General features: G+C 38.2%; 1 protein-coding gene across 1 annotated transcript; it reads right to left on the bottom strand.

Annotated features, from left to right (window-relative positions):
• Window positions 1-1,723: 1,723 nt before the first annotated feature.
• LOC147579325 (NKG2-D type II integral membrane protein-like) lies at window positions 1,724-15,233 on the bottom strand. Its single transcript, XM_086715129.1, has 5 exons — window positions 15,139-15,233; window positions 10,220-10,317; window positions 7,740-7,885; window positions 4,564-4,673; window positions 1,724-1,868 (listed from the first exon to the last, which is right to left on the bottom strand). The coding sequence occupies exons 1-5, from the start codon at window positions 15,231-15,233 to the stop codon at window positions 1,742-1,744; spliced, it is 576 nt and encodes a 191-aa protein (XP_086571255.1). The 3' UTR covers window positions 1,724-1,741.
• Between the last annotated feature and the right edge of the window lie 1,887 nt (window positions 15,234-17,120).

Below are 17,120 nucleotides of genomic sequence, written 5' to 3'. Positions count from 1 at the left end.
TCATTTTGTGATCTCCACCTTTATTTGATTTGGGTTTTATGTCTTTTCCTCATTCTACTTTCTCAAGGCAGAAGTTGTGATTCTTGATGGGAAAAGCTGCTTCCAATGTAAGCATTTTCCCTGTGAACACTGATCGAACTGCCTCCACATATTTTGATCTCTTGATGATTTGCTTTCATCCAGTTCAAACTATGCCAAATTTATCCTTTAAAACAAACAACGGCAAAAACGTTTTTTAAATTTTCTTCATGACTTTCTCTGAGGCGAGGAAGAATTTATTCCAACGGAGTAAACTAAAGAGTTTCAAACGGAGCTTGACCTTGCCACCTCACTTTTAAACTTCTCGCCTCCACAACAATGAAAAAATTAATGTATGTTGTTCAAAGACACCCAGGTTGTGGTAGTTGTCATGGCAGCCCAAGGGATCACTACAACACCCTGTAACCAGCACCCAGATTATTACACTCCGTATTATCAGCACTTGAGATGCACCTTGGACATGGTTTCTTTCCAAGCATAACGTTGCACCATGTTAAAGATTAGTCATTTACCATTACCATTCGTTTTAGGAATAAATCCATATGGCAGGAAATTTTGTCCTCATTTCGAATAGCATAGGTTAGACTTACCTGGTGTAGAACCTTATAAATAACTGGAATGTTATAGGAGGAGCGATTTTGTGTCTGGGTTTTATTTTGCTCAAACTTAAGTTTGTGATATTAATCCACAAAGACACGGACAGACACTTTAAATGAAAAGAAATACCATAAACACATGCTCAGAGACACAAATAACAGGACATCGTAAATTGAAGTGAATCAAATAAACATTTTTTTTAATTGCTGAAGATTTTATTGGCATTTCAAACACACTGATAACACGTTGCGCTGGTAACCAAGTGAGGAAGCAGGAATTCTTGAATGCTGCTGACTGCAGATAGAGATGTAGAGCATCTATTGTAAATTCAACGTCTATGCAAATTTCATGTGAACACATTTTGACACAGAAATGACACTGCTAGACATTTACCCTATATATACGCTCTATGGCAAGTAATACAGTACTAAGTGCTTTCATTCACACAATTCTAAAATTCTGGGACAAACTTAAACATCCATTGGAAATAAAATATTTATCAGTGTGACATTTGCAGAAATTTATACAAAGTAATGCAGCTACCTATGTACTGATATGGAACACACGCGTGGTACATTTTCAACAGAAACATAAAGGATCGTTACTGTCGTTTGTGGCACATGACATTTTGTTTAGCAGACGACCTGTGTATACTTGTACTTTACTAGAATACCTCTGGAATACTATATAAACCAGTTACATGTGTGCCTCTGAGGTGGCAACTAGGTGAATACAGTACAAGATGGGTTGAGAGGATGTATTCATCATTTAGGACCTCTTATACTGTGAACATTGCAAATGTATTCACCACCTATTTAAATCAAGATCTTTTAGTTATATTTTAAATGTAAAGTCTTACACTCAACTTTTTTCACATTCTCTGATGGAATGGTTCTTGAAATTTCAAAAAAAAAAAGAAGCTTCATTTCTGGATAGTTGATTTTACTATTTCTAAAACTTACTCTTTTATCCATGCTGAGGGATGTGTGAAAGATCATAATCCTTCATACGCCATGCATAGTTGACTAATTTGAGTGAATACCCTGTATTTTTCCTTACCGCTGTTAAAGAATGAAAATAGTGAACATTTGATCACAGCGCTTCTTTAATTATCAGGGCCAGAGAACTCCTTTTCACAAATGTAACGGAAGAGTTTACTACAGTCAGCAGTATAAATTGTTGATGGTCTCATGTGTCCACATTTCACATGAGAAAAACTCTGTCGGAAACTCCTGCACCAGAAAATAAATTCATTTTAGAGAGACATTTCTCAGACAAAATTTATCACAAATCGAAAACATATGTGCAGTTATTTCAATGGCCTTACAAATGTTGAGAGGGTCATATAGCGTTAAGATTAGGAAGCGTAATTGTATCCAAACCTAATGAAATGTTGCCAATGGACCATTGGAACTAGTGAAGAAGTACAAAGGGTAGTGTAGACTGCGAGGTAGAGGGAGTTACACATATACACTTGAAATATGCTCCTAAGACTCCTGACACGTCTGGGAAATGATCAGATAAAGAATGTGTATGAAGTGATACAATGCAATTACATATAAACATATTTCCAAGCGCCTATAATTCAGATTGATGTGCCCAGAGCAAGCAATTCCACTGCTAGCCTCACTTTGAGCAAAAAAGGTGCTGATTTGCACTTAAAATAGAGTCCACTTTTTCTCCACTGAGCCTAATGTCTTCCACACCAAACGAAGCATTAGACTTCGGTGAAATTGGGCCATGAGCCTAAGGTACCTGGATTTTAAATGTGAAGGCTGGGCTACACTGTCCAGAAAAAAAATGTTTCTTAGTTTTAATTTTCACCCAAATCCTCAGGAATCTGATGGGAAGTAACCATTTCAAGAAATAAAATGGAGGGGCGCCTGGGTGGCACAGTCGGGTAAGCGTCCGACTTCAGCCAGGTCACGATCTCGCGGTCCGTGAGTTCGAGCCCCGCGTCGGGCTCTGGGCTGATGGCTCAGAGCCTGGAGCCTGTTTCCAATTCTGTGTCTCCCTCTCTCTCTGCCCCTCGCCCGTTCATGCTCTGTCTCTCTCTGTCCCAAAAATAAATAAACGTTGAAAAAAAAAAAAAAAAAAAAAGAAATAAAATGGAGGTGTCCCCAACTTTTCACATTCAGCTGTTGTTTCAGTAGAACTTCTTTGTAGGGGGTTCCATTGCCCTCGCTGCCCCTTCATGGGTTTCCTTCTGTCTCTTGAAGCACTTTTCTCGGTGATGTTTTCTGGTTATCCTCTTGTCCCCTTATCTTAACATGAACTTAAACATGAGGGTGTCCGAGGGCTCAGCCCTTAGATTCCCGAGAATCAACCCAACCTCGCACTTGTCACACAGTCTATTCACTGCTGCACACAACATTTGGATCCCAGGCACAGATCTCTCACCTGATAGGCATGATCATCTATCACAAGGCCCATGCGACACCCCCGCACATACCTAAGTGCTTAACAGTTTTACTACCATTGTATCTAAACCTGAATTCCAAATATGCCCTATTAACGTTAATGGGAACGTCATTCTTACCACTTTTGGACCAAAACCTTGACACCATCCCTGATTTGTCCATTTCACAACACATCTTTGGAACAAGTATAGAATCTGGCCACATGGCCATCTCAGCTCAACAGACTGTCCAGAGTGCGTCTCCAAAGCAGGAGCCAGCTTTTGTCCCTCCTCCGCTTAAAACCCTCTAATAGCTTCTCATGACCCTCAGGAACCAATCCAAGGTCTTACATTTTTCTGATCCCCGCATGCTCTCAGCGTCATTCCCTCTCTGACCTACTTCTCTCCCACCTCGTTCCCCTTGCTCCAGCATCCCAGGCCCTCTTGCTGTTTCCTCAGGAATGCTGAGGACACTCCTACCTCTGAGTCTTGACCACAGCTGTTGTTACTGCTGGGATGCATTTGTATCAGCTAATCCACATGCCCTTCTCATTCAACATGCTGTATGCACTTCATTTCTCAAGGAGTCTGTCCTGACCACTCCACTGAAAACAGTGAAATCTCTCCCTCTTACCTTCATAAACAAAAGACACTTTGCACTGTAGCAAAAAGGAAGAGATTTCACATTACTCCATAGCATGTATCACCCCCTAATGTGCCATGAAATTCACATGGCACGTTGAGATTGTCATCACTCATCACCAAGAGCTCCATCAAGCCTGCATTGGAATGTAGTATCCACAACGGCAGAAGACTGTAGCGTGTTTCATTCACCACTATAGCTTCAGTGGCTAGAAGGGTGCCTGGCACATTGTGGGCCATCAATAAACAGCCTGTTAAGTAGCCCATGTTTCCCATACTGTCCCCCATGTTAGCTAGATTTAGTTACAACGGATCACTTTTCATCATTTTCTAAACTCATTTTGTAGACATCAACTGACAAACCTATGTGACTGATTATTGAAACATGGCTAGCAGAAATTCTTGTGGACATGTGTTAGACAATAACCTGTATGATATTAAACACCACATTAGAGCTGTAAGATTACTAAATGACTCCTTTGGAAAAAGATCTTTTGTTGTTGTTCTCGAATGATACCAAGCAAACAGGACAAATTTCACATACAGAGGAGGCTGCCTTAGCCACTTTTCTCTCCTCATTATCTTTTTACCATTTCCTGCAACCATATCTGTGGACATGCTTGTACCATAGGACATACAAGATACAAAAGCAAAATGCCATTTCACTGCGTTTGGAAGGACCTTCCATTAAAGAACATGGAATAAATCATGCTCTTTGGGTCTCTTGAGGTCTCAGATTTGCATTCAGTTGCCTATCTAAGAAATGAAATCAAATGGAACGAAAGATATTCCCTAAGTCCTCAAGGATCTGTTCCTCTTCTTCACCAATAATCTACCAATCCGTTACTGAGCAGGAAAGGAAGCAAGGCCATGAAATGAAAACTTACAGCTGCTGAGATAGGGGTGAGCCATCCAGCCATTTCCAGTGATACCCGCTTTCTTGAACTCTACTTAATCCAATCCAATGATTGTATTTTATTTTTGATTGAATAAGGACCTGTGACAAAATTGGAATTATTAGTATTATTCATAGCGTCAGTGAAAACATCTTACCCACAGAGGACTCATAAATAAAACACTGGGCACTTTTATCTTCAAACACTTTTATGATAAATGGAACAGGCAGGCTCATTTCTCCATGGGGTAGAGAAGACACAGGAATGGAAATGCTTTAGTGAAGGACTCACTGAAGTCTTTGTGACTGGATCCAAGATATCAGCAAAGGGGCAGGATGGACTTAGAAAAAAACAAATCTCCATATATTTCTAGAAATAAACAAGGAAAAAAAATTATCCAATAAGAGAAAAAATGGACAACAAATGAGAACATATTTCAAATAAATGGGGAGTATAGCCAAGAAATAGAGAGAGAGATGCCAAGCTCACTAGAGATCAGGAAAATTCAAATCAAAGCCAACAGGATATATTTTACTAGGATTTAATTGGCAGAATTAAAAATAACAGCACAACTTTGTGGGATGGTAGATATCAAATCCATCTTTCAAAATGTTGCTAAAATCGTATTGAAATGTAATTTTAAATTATCACATGAAAATGGACCTTTAGGAACCCTGTCCCCTATGTTTCACTCCTACGATGATTTGTGGTCAAGAGAAGTGAGGACACACAAGAGAGTTTTGCACTGAGACACGTCTAAGAATGATTCATGAAGGACTGTTCCTAACCACAAAAGGTGGAAACAACCCAAACTTCTATCTTGTAGAGATTCTTAGCCACATTGGGGAATAGTATACAGCAGTGAAAATGAAGAGACTATAGCTACAAGTGGTAAAACTCTGTATCCCATTAATTTGCTCAACACACCTAAGGAAATAAAACTTCCTTGAGAATTTTCCTTCTGTATGCAGTGGATATTATACAGTCTGTGTTAACAGTGTGGGCACTGAATAATGCATGCAGTGTCTAAAATATCTCTACCATAAAAATTCTGTAAGTTCTTTGTAATCATTATTCCAATTGGCATATTGAATGGAAAGTAACAAATTAATGTCCTTGGCTATAAGCAATATAATTGAATCTCTCTCAGTCTCTCTCTCTCTCTCTCAAACACAAATGTACCCAAAAATACACACATGCATCAATATTTCTTCACAGTAATTACATTGTATCAGACAAATTTGAAGAGTGTATATTGAATGCCTAAGGAAAACGGATGGGAATTATAGAAGTGTGGCAAAAATAGATGTTATCATTTCTAAGTCTCCGAATAAACAGTGATGTTAAATGTCCCTTGATTCTTTCACTCACATAATTTTGCTAGATGCTAGGGGTATGCATAGGTATCAAACCCAATATCAATGGACTTAAGCCCCGCTGTCATTACACTCCTGGGCTTGGTAAAGCAGCAAAACATGGCAAACCCTAAACCACCGGTGTCAGAGTAATGCTGTTCTGTAGCAAAGTCGATCTCCGGTTCAGAGAGTGTACCAGCAGCCCAGTTCAGATACTGAGAGCCAAGCCCTCATCAAATGAGGTGCTAGACTATGAAACTCAGATTTTGCTCTAAACAATGGCAAAAGTCTCAGGAAATTTCAAAGGCTCTAGATAGTTCCTGGAAAAACAGGGATAACAAGTATAAGAAGTTTCATTGAAACTCTGAAGTCCAGAAACTTCAATGGCAGGACTGAAACTGAAGAAAACTGAATTGGAAATGACTGGGGAAATACGGATTAAAAATAAACTTAATTTGTGAAAGAAGAAAACTCCAGCCATTTGAGTTGATTCATAACAGCTGAGGTTGAAATTAATCAAGGTACTTATTAGGTCCTGGATTTTTAAAATTTGTTTGAACCAATGTGCTAATGTGTACTTCATTTGTTTCTCATACTTATGAGTGAATCATTCATATTCAATACATTATTTTAATAAGAATTTTATAAACAAGAAACACAGGACTTTGTTTGTTTGTTTGTTTGTTTTAGGTAAGCTTTACATGCAACATGGGATTGAACTCACAGATCAAGAGGCACATGGCCCACCAACTGGGCCAACCACATGCCCCTGAGTATTGGCCTGGTTTGGGTTTTATTTCGTCTTCTTTTTTGAAAACATAGGGCTTTTAATTCATCCTTCACAAGACACTAATAGAAATATCACTGATAGAACTAGATCATGTAACTAGAACTCAGTGCCTGCATGGAATATTTATGGAATCATTAGAAGGAACCCCACAAAATCCATTCTACTGCTTTATATTGCCAAACATTAAAAGTAATGGCAAATGTGATCTACATTTTCTCTTCTAGAAAAGAGATGCTTTCTCTGTCATTCTGGATTATAAGCAAAAGAAAAAAAATCATTTCCAAAGAATCATTCCAAGGTCCCTGGGTAACTCCATAGGTTGAGTGTCTGACTTTGGCTCAGGTCATGATCACACGGTATGTGAGATAGAACCCTGCGTCAGGCTCTGTGCTGACAGGTAAAAGCCAGGAGCCTGCTTCAGATTCTGTCTTCCTCTCTCTCTGCCCATATCCCACTTGCACTCTGTCTCTCTCTGTCTCTTACAAAGTGAATAAATGTTAAAAAAAATAATTTAAAAAAAAAGAATCATTCTACCTACATTCAACCGCTTCATTTTTCAACCTCTTCTCCATGGCCATGAAGGGAGAGATTCATCTTTCCTTTGAAGTTGAATCCCTCCAATATACTGATGAAGGAACAAAAGAACTCAGTACAATGAGAAGTATCTCTTTAGAATGCTCATAACCTTGAAGCAGTTGTTCTTTTGCCCTGTATTAGCCCTGAGAAGATAATGCTGAGCCGTCTGAAACATACTAAGTGTTAAGAAGCAATATATACAATACTAAAGACTGAAAATCATTCCATGGCATGCCCAGAATGGCTGTTTTTCTTGATTTAAATCAATGGTTCTTCTTGGTCACTGTTACACCTATGTCTCTTCCATAGACAAATCTGCACCAGTTAACAAAGTGCTTCAAAACAACATGCCAAATAATATTGGAAAAAGTCGAAACAATTATCTGAACTCCAGACATGCATTGCATACTCAAAGCATTTACTCAGGTTTAGGAAAGTAGACATACTTGCTCCTCTTTAGTATCAATCTTCAGGAGACTAGACTGCAGATCTTGGCATGACACCATGCTCCTCTCCCAAGTTTTCTCCTCTTTTGAAAAGTGGTAACAGCTTTTTCCACGGCAGTACCATTTTCCTTGAGATGTGTCATCGTCTTCATTCCATGCTCATGGATTGGAAAACAAGCATTGTTAAAATGCTGACACTACCCAAAGCAATCTACACATTCGATGCAATTTCTATCAAAATAACTCCAGCATTCTTCACAGAGCTAGAACAAACCCAAAATTTGTACAGAACCACAAAAGACACTAAATAGCCAAAGGAATGTTAAAAAAGAAAACCAAAGCTGGACACATCACAATCCTGGATCAAGCTGTTTTACAAAGCTGTTTTCATCAAAACAGTATGGTACTGGCACAAAAGTAGACACATAGATCAACGGAACAGAACGGAGAACCCAGAAATGGACCCACAAATGTACGGCCAGCTAATCTTTGACTAAGCAGGAAACAATATCCAATGGAAAGAAGACAGTCTCTTCAGCAAATGGTGTTGGGAAAACTGGACAGCAACATGTAGAATGAACCTGGACCACATTCTTATGCCATACACAAAAACAACTCAAAATGGATGACAGACCTAAATGTCAAAACCATCAAAATCCTAGAGTAGAAAACAGGCAACAACCTCTTTGACCTCACCTGCAAGACCTTCTTACTCGACATGTCTTCAGGGGCAAGGGAAACAAAAGCAAAAAGGAACTATTGGGACCTCATCAAGATAAAAAGCTTCTGCACCACGAAGGAAACAATCAGCAAAACTAAAAGGCAATGGAGGGAATGGAAGAAAATATTGGCAAGTGAAATATCAGACAAGGATTAGTACCCAAAATCTATAAAGAACTTATGGAACTCAACACTCAAAAGGCAAATAATCCAGTGAAGAAATGGGCCAAAGACATCAACTTTTCCAAAGAAGACATCCAGATGGCCTACAGACACATGAAAAGATGCTCCACATCACTCATCATCAGGGAAATACAAATCAAAACCACAATGAGATCCTACCTCACACCTGCCAGAATGGCTAAAATGAACAATTTGGGCAAGAACAGATGTTGGCAAGGATGTGGAAAAAAGGGAACATTTTTGCACTGCTGGTGGGGATGCAAGCAGGTGCATTCACTCTGGAAAACAGCATGTCTGTTTCTCAAAAAATGAAACACAGAGCTACCCTATAATTAGAAACAATAATGGCACTACTAGGCATTTGGTCAAAGGACACACAAATGCTTATTTGAAGTGTCACCTGCACCCCAATGTTTATTGCACCAGTATCAATAATACCTAAATCATGGAAAGAGCCCAATGGCCATCACCGATGAATGGGTAAAGACGGTATATTCTACAATGGAATATCACTCAGCCATCAAAAGGAACGAACTCTTGCATTTGCAACAATGTGGGTGCAAGTAGAGTGTATCGTGCTAAGCAAAATCAGTCAGTCAGAGAAAGAGAAATATAAGATTTCACTCATATGTGGAATTTAAGAAACACAATAGACAAACATAGGGGAAGAAAAGGAAAAATAAGCTAAACACATAAAGGGAGGCAAACCATAAGAGGCAAACCAGAAGAGACTCTTCAATAAAGAGAACCAACTGAGGGTTGCTGGAGGGCTGTTGGGTGACAGGAGGGCCAAATGGGTGATGGGCAATAAGGAGGGCACTTGTTGGAATGAGCACTAGGTGTTGTATATAAGTGACAATTTCTTAAATTCTACTCCTGAATGAATTACCAGACTATATGTTAACCAGCTGGGATTTAATAATATTTTTTTGAAAAAGTAATGCGTCATGGTCTTTATCTTGAAACCAAAGCCACATGATCCTCAACCACAAGACCACTTAGATACCTATGCTTTCCTTATGTATGTATATATATATATATATATATATATATATATATATATATACACATGTATGCATACATCTTTCTTACATCAGACTGAATGACTAAAAAATAGGTGCTTCTCCTGTATCCCAAAAGCCTCATGTTGAGAATAGCTTTGGGGTCAAATTGTGTTGCCAGAGACTGACAGACGTCAGACCATCGTTAAGATGACACTGAGAAATCTTGACTTCCCAAGTACAGGTACACTGCTACAATAGGAAGCAGTTCTCCCTTCAGGAGAAATCCACCTAAGTGAATATAAGAGGATGGTATTAGTTCCAAGAGATCTAGACTGGAGAAAATACATCCACAAGCAGAAATTACTCAATCAAATCAACATGACTTTGTGAAAGTCAAGAATTCAATTAGCTATAAGAAAGAAAATGGATTTAATTTTAAAAAGTGAGAAAAATTAAAGGACTTGACAAAATACAATGTAAAGTTTTAAAATGATACATTAAAATGGAACAGAATGAGATAATTCCATGGAGGAAAAAAACTGTAAACCATCAGTATAATCATTCAGTACATACCAGTAGTGGTTAGTAAAATTAAGTGATCTTCAACTTCTGCTAAGGAAGCATTCTTGTCTTCTGGTTCTTTCATATCTTGCCTGATTTCTCCAGAACACCTGTGAAAAACTTCAATTCATATTATAAAAATAAGGTCTTGAATGCTTGCAATGGATCATTTTATTATAATCACTTACTCTAATTCTAAACGGCACAGTGAGTGGCGCTGACTAAACGAAAGTACGATCAGAGAAAATGCCAGGTTAAAATATGTCGAAGTGTCAGAACATAAAACCGATTTTTAAATAAAATGATAACTTGCTATACATTATTTTCGAAGTGCGTGAGAGAGGAATCAACTTCTATAAAACAGAAATGTAAACAGGAAGTGAAATATACTATTAGTTTCTATGCCACATACTCTTCAAATAATGATTACAAAGTTGGTGAAATGAAGTAGCCAGTATTTTATTTAACATGTAGTATTTGCACAGGAAGCTAAACACCAGGGATTTGACTCCGCTCTAGTACAAGCTTATAATTAATTCAGTGAATATACATAGAGGAAGAGCACACATGGTGACTTCTAATATGCAAAAAGTAAGTGAAAAATCTCTGAGCAAATTGGCAGTATCTTCTCCAAACTCACAAATGAAGAAGTGTAAAATCACGCAGTATATGGCTCTTTAAGTGTACAAACACGAAATGAAAGGTCCCTTAAGGATTTGTTAGGCAGCTAGGAATCGTCATTTCCAGCTCTCTACCACCCATCACTGAACCAAATGCAACGTCCAATTGTAAAACTCCAACATCAATTTCACGGTCTCCTGATGTACTCCATGGCAATAAATATAACCCCTGTTCAACTCAGTCATCCATTCCACTGTTCATATACTGGATCTGAATTGAAAAGATACCTTAAGGGGACCCTGGATGGCTCAGTTGGTTAAGCATCTGACCTGGGCTCAAGTCATGATCTCACAGTTCATGAGTTGGGCCCCGCGTCTGGCTCACTGTTATCGGCACAGAGGCCACTTCGGATCCTCTGTCCCCCTCTCCCTGGGTCCACCCCCCACCCCTCCTGTGCTCTCCCTCTCTTTCTCTCAACCATAAATAACAACCATTTAAAAAACCACCCACATTAAGACCTCCTGTACCTAAATACTACCATTTCTCAGCACCAATCAATTCCCTTGTTATTTCCTTTTTGTCCATCCAAGGACACGTAGCACAGAACTAATTTTGGCAGGACCTCCAAGAAGCTTGCAGCATAGTCTTTATGCACATCTAAAAATAGCCAGCTTCACTGGGGTTCTTGGCTAACACTGCATTGAGCAAGCCACTCTTGATCTCAGGGTCGTGAGGTCAGGCCCAAGTTGGGCGGGGAGCCTCCTTGAAAATTTAAAAAAAATTTTTTTTTATGTATAAAATAGCCAATTTTGGAGCACACTTGTCATTCACCATCTCATCTCCCCTCAAGTTTCTGAAACTCAAGTGACAAAAAAAGATCACAAAATTGTACACATACAAACTAATGCTGACCAACGCTTAGATTTTCTTCACCATTTCCCCTCTCATTACAACACAGTATAGTTCTTGAATCACACTCTTTTCTCAATTCAACAGCTATTTCAAGTATTTATACTTTGCCCAAAATATGGAGCACCTCCTTGACTCTCCCTCTCAGAACATGGCCTCATCTGCTCCTTCGCATGGAAACCGTCACCAGCATGGATACCTTCTCCTCACCTTCCTGCACCTCCTCCTATAGATACACAGGTATCTCTCACTCTACCCCAGAAAAAAATGTGCTTTGCATTGAACAAGTGTGAAACTCTCACCCCTGGTCTGGATTTCATCCCGTATCGAATCTTTGGTGATCTTGATCTCCTACTGTCAACTTCTCTCTTGAACCCTCCACAGTTTCCTTCTCATGGTTCCCTTCTCTTGCATATGATCATCTCAAGTCAGTTTCCCACAAACTTCCTGTCCTCCTTTTTCATATTTTTTTGTAACAGAGTTCTTTTCTTTACTCTCAGATTGGGTGCTAACATAAGATTGTTCACATTCCTGCATTCATGAGACACTTACCACGTTGCTCTCAGAACTGGTTTTTCTTCCTTAGTTAGCAAGTTGTTAGCTACCCCACATTGTAGCCAGGACCTTAAGCATTACATTTATTTACTTTGATAGCCATTTCATCTCATCTCCCTACACCTCTCACACTCTGTAACTAATACACATTTCAATTACTCCCTCCGTACATTTTATATATAGTGTTATTGCCTCTTTGTGTATTTCCTGAAATATTACTCTTTATTGTATTTGTTTTGCACTGTTTCATCTTATAAAAGTGTATCGTGACATGCACAAACTTTTGTGCTCTTGCTTTGTTTTTCCATTTCATATGCTCTTGCTAAAATTCATGCATATTGCTGGATACCACTGTGGTTGTCTTGACTATCACATAAATTCCACTGGTAAATCAATTGCAGAGATCTCATTTACTCTCCCATTAATGATCATTTGAGTAGTTGTGAGATGTTCAACATTGTGAATGGCACTGCTACACACTGTCCTGTAGAAGTTCATTTCTGTGTATGTGCAAGTACGTCTGTTGGATATACACTTAGGGTGAGAATTACTGAATCATGTTGAGCTGTAGAAGACAGTACCAAACTCACTAAGTGTTTGTATCTGGTTATACTGCCTTTAACAACCTTGGAGATCATATAGATCCACATACTTTCAAGGCTTGGTAAATGTTTCGCTTAGCCATAATTAAAATAAATACTTTTCTGTATTCACTGATCTCTGAATTGACTGATCTGTATTCACTGGATTCACCCTCTCTGCTTCCTAATGTTTGAATGAGTTTTAGCCATCACAGTCAGGCTTTGACCATACCCACTATCCCACTGGAGCTACTCTAGAAAATATCATTTCGGCCTCTCTCTTGCCAAATTTAATAAGCATATCTCTAGCCATTATAATACCTGATCCTCCCGTACTATTTGGAACCCTTGACTACCTTTGCCTTCTCTCCATGATACCATAATGTTTTGGACTCCCACCTACTTGTTTAACCAAGCATCATGGTTTTTCACTGTTTTTACTCATCTTTTACCTCCATCCAAATGTTGATTTATCCTAAGAATCCTCCGCCTCACCCTTGTTCTTCTAGCCTAATCTACTCTCCCTGGTTTCACAAGGTAGAGCATGGTCCAACTTCTAGTTTCCTCTATGATATCTTCCAGTATCTTTCATCCAGGCATCTTCCTTGATCTCCAGAGTTTTAATACCACCATGTACATGCTGATGGTCTGTGACTGCTGTTAAAACCCACTCTAACACACAAGACCAATCTCATTCTTTCTGGTCATCTCCACTGATATATCCAAGCACCTCACCCCTTACCGTTATTAGCACACCTACGCAAACACCAAACCATACTTAGTGTTCTTCTTGTGTTCTCTGTAATATTTAGTGGAATACATTCACCAAGGTGTGTAAGCCTCATGTCAAATGGTATCACTGATTCAAATGTCTCCCTCACGCACTCATATTCTAGCAATTCTTCTTATTGAAGATTTCTCATATATGGTGCCTACCCTTCATTACTTCTACTAATTCAGTCATTCTAACTAACACTGATTCCTGAAACATCCTGTTATCTTCTCCTCCCACCCACTTGCCGGATGTTGAGATTGACCTTTCCCAAATCCCTATCGCCTCATGGGACAGGAGTCATGTTTTTCCCTCACAAAACACCTTTCAGTGGTTTCTTTTGTTTTTAGAACAGATCTAAAATTTCTTAAGATATTAAAATTATCAAAACGTGCATACCTAGGCAAACCTATTTATAGCTACTTCTTAATTCTCCTAAAGCATCCAGTTCTTTGGTTCTTGTTTTCTATGCCTGGATAAGTAGTCTCTCTACCCCAAGCTTCCTGATTGAGTCCTACCTATCCTTTACATCATATCAATTATTATCTCCTGGAGGAAAGTTTTCTGGCCCTCAGCATGAAATATTCTATTCAGCTGATATCTTGAAGCCATGACCCCAGCACTAATAATATTTATTTTAAAACCTGCTTTGTTTACAGGGCACCTGGGAGGCTGTCAGCCGAGTGTCTGACTTCGGCTCAGGTCTTGATCTTAGGGTTCATGTTTTCCAGCTGCTCATCAGGCTCCCTGCTGTCAGCACCGGGCCCACCCAGGATCTTCTGCCTTCCTCTCTTTCTGCCCCAGACCCCAGCTCATGCTCTCTCTCTCTGTCTCTCTCTCTCTCTCTCTCAAAAATAACTAAGACATTAAAAATAAATAGGAGTGCCTGGGTGGCTCAATCAGTTAAGCATCTGACTTCTGCTCAGGTCATGATCTCACGGTTGATGAGTTTGAGCTCAGCACCAGGCTCTGCATCTGTGGTGAGGAGACTACTTGGAATTCTCTCTCTCTCCCTCTCTCTCTGCCCCTTCCATTTGCATACCCTCTCTCTCTCTCTCAAAAGTAAACAAACAAACAAACAAACCTCATCTTGAAAAAAGAATAACTTTGATTTTGAAAAAAATCCCCTTTATACTGAGCTCATTAAGTGCTGACTGTTTAAAATTCCTGTATCTTTAGTATCTATTATACATAATCCCTGACCCAGAGAAGATACTCAAAATTGTTGTGGAATTAATGAACCAAAGGATTAAAAATTCACGAAGAAGATATTAAAAACAAGTGTTTTCTATACATTTCTAACAATCGATGTGAAAAATATAAAAAGTGATATAAAAATAGATCAATCTTATATTCCTCTGTGACTTAAGCAGTATTGCAGTATGATAAGGAGTATAATACTCAAAGAAAGATTTTTCCAATTCTCTGCTCATATGGAAAACTTCCTCCTTCACAAAATATAAAGATGAATATATATGTAAACCTCACTGTACATTTCAGCAAAATTTTGTGCCATTACAGCCATGACATACACTATTTCGTGCGGTATAAAAGCTAAGTGATGGCAAAATAGCAAAATCATCGTCATCGATATTATAAACACCATCATGATTACTAACATTTCTATAGGACTCTATAGTTTACAAAGGCTCAGCAGAAGTTCAGTTATGGTATCTCATTTTTCACTCTAGCTCATTGTTCTCATAAAAAAAAAAAAAAAAAAACATGTGTGTGCCCGATACTCACGCATATATCTTAAGCCTGTGCTTGCCAGCAGGAGGAAAATACATGTAACTCCCAGGGTTAATGCAACCTTACGCCGTGGCAATTCTGTACAGATTCAGAAAGCAAAATATATAGTAAGCATTGAGCTTAGGAAAGCCCTCAGAGTTGGAACAAAATGGAAATTCATTCTGGATTGGAAATGAATATCCCTTTTTACTGTGATTACAAATATCCTTGAATTTTACATTTACATATACCCCTTGATCTCTGAAGAACCGGACAAATAACGTCAAATATACAGAAACCCAATTATCATGATTTCACTTCTTCTTACTTGAAATCATATTTTCACAAAATAAGAAAGCAAACAAAAAACTTTACCTCTCCTTTCATCCTTTGAACATCTTTCGTCCATCTGTCTCCTTGAAAGGGGTGATATCAGATTCGTGCACGTCACTCTCTACTCGCTCATTTTTGAGGACTGTAGGCAAAGAACACAGTTCGAATCCTGTGCAATGTGGCCTGAGGCATTAAAATGGCAAAATTTATCATTACGTAACAGAGACAGCTAAATGAATGATAAGCATGATCATCTGAAATAAACAGGTTAAAGCAAGTATCTGGGAATATTAGGGAAAATTTTTTTTCATCTTTGTAATGCCTTACAACAGAGATTCTACACAATTAAATAACGGTCCATGACCATTTATGAGCTTGTTATGTTAAGCATTCAGTTCTTTCAAAATCATTGAATTCATGGCCAAAATTTAATAATTGATATATTCCATACTCACCTAAACTTCTAGGCTTATATCACCTTTTGAAAATTATGTTTGATCACTTAGTGCCTGTGTTATGCCCAAATGGCAATTATATTGACACCAAATAGAGTAAGCCCTTCTTACTAAGGACACACACACACCAATTTGACCAACACTGCGCCTGCTACATTGCTTATGTCAGACCCCGCTCATTCATTCATATTATCCCTTGAACTTTAGAGTCAGTGGATCATGACTCCTTTTTCAAGTATGGGGAAAATATGAAAATCATGAGATTCAAGGAAAGGGAGTTTAGGAAGTAACATTAAATGAGGGTGGTGATTGGTTTCTTTTCTGTTTGTGGATGAGGAAAACTGAGCCTCAAGGAATATATATAGTATTCCCAATGTCAGACTGTAAATGATACTCTTTAGTTAAAATAAACTTATATTATAAATATATATAAATAAACATGCATAAAAAATGTTAAATGATAGTCTAGTTCAAGTAAATATATGTCAAAATATTAAGTTATATTTAAATGGGAAATATAAATATATACTTAGTTCAAGTATAGATGTCATAAAAATAGCTTATTTATATCTATCCAAAAATATGATCCTTCACCTACACTTGGTTTATAGAAATAATATTTTCACAAAAAATACATAATAATCTCTCTCCCCTAGAAATAAAATACACAGTGATTAAAGAGGAGAAGACATTTTCCCCAAAAGAATAGTTTTGGTAAGTGTAGAAAGAATCAGATAACTGGTTTTCCTCAATAGATATGGATTTTGGATTTTTAAAAGATCTTAATATTTCACCATTTAATTACATTATACTGTTGGGAAACTTGAACAATCATCAAATAATGATAAAATGTATCTACACGCTGTCATTTGTTTTTCAATAAATATTCTCTCTACAAAAGTGCCAAATTATAAATCTTGTCTTAAGGCCTTGTATTCCTAGCTAACTGGTTTTTG

Source organism: Puma concolor, chromosome B4, assembly GCF_028749965.1.
Source record: "Puma concolor isolate L17-30 chromosome B4, mPumCon1.1.hap2, whole genome shotgun sequence".
Taxonomy (NCBI): domain Eukaryota; kingdom Metazoa; phylum Chordata; class Mammalia; order Carnivora; family Felidae; genus Puma; species Puma concolor.
This window is presented reverse-complemented; position numbering and strand designations above follow the sequence as displayed.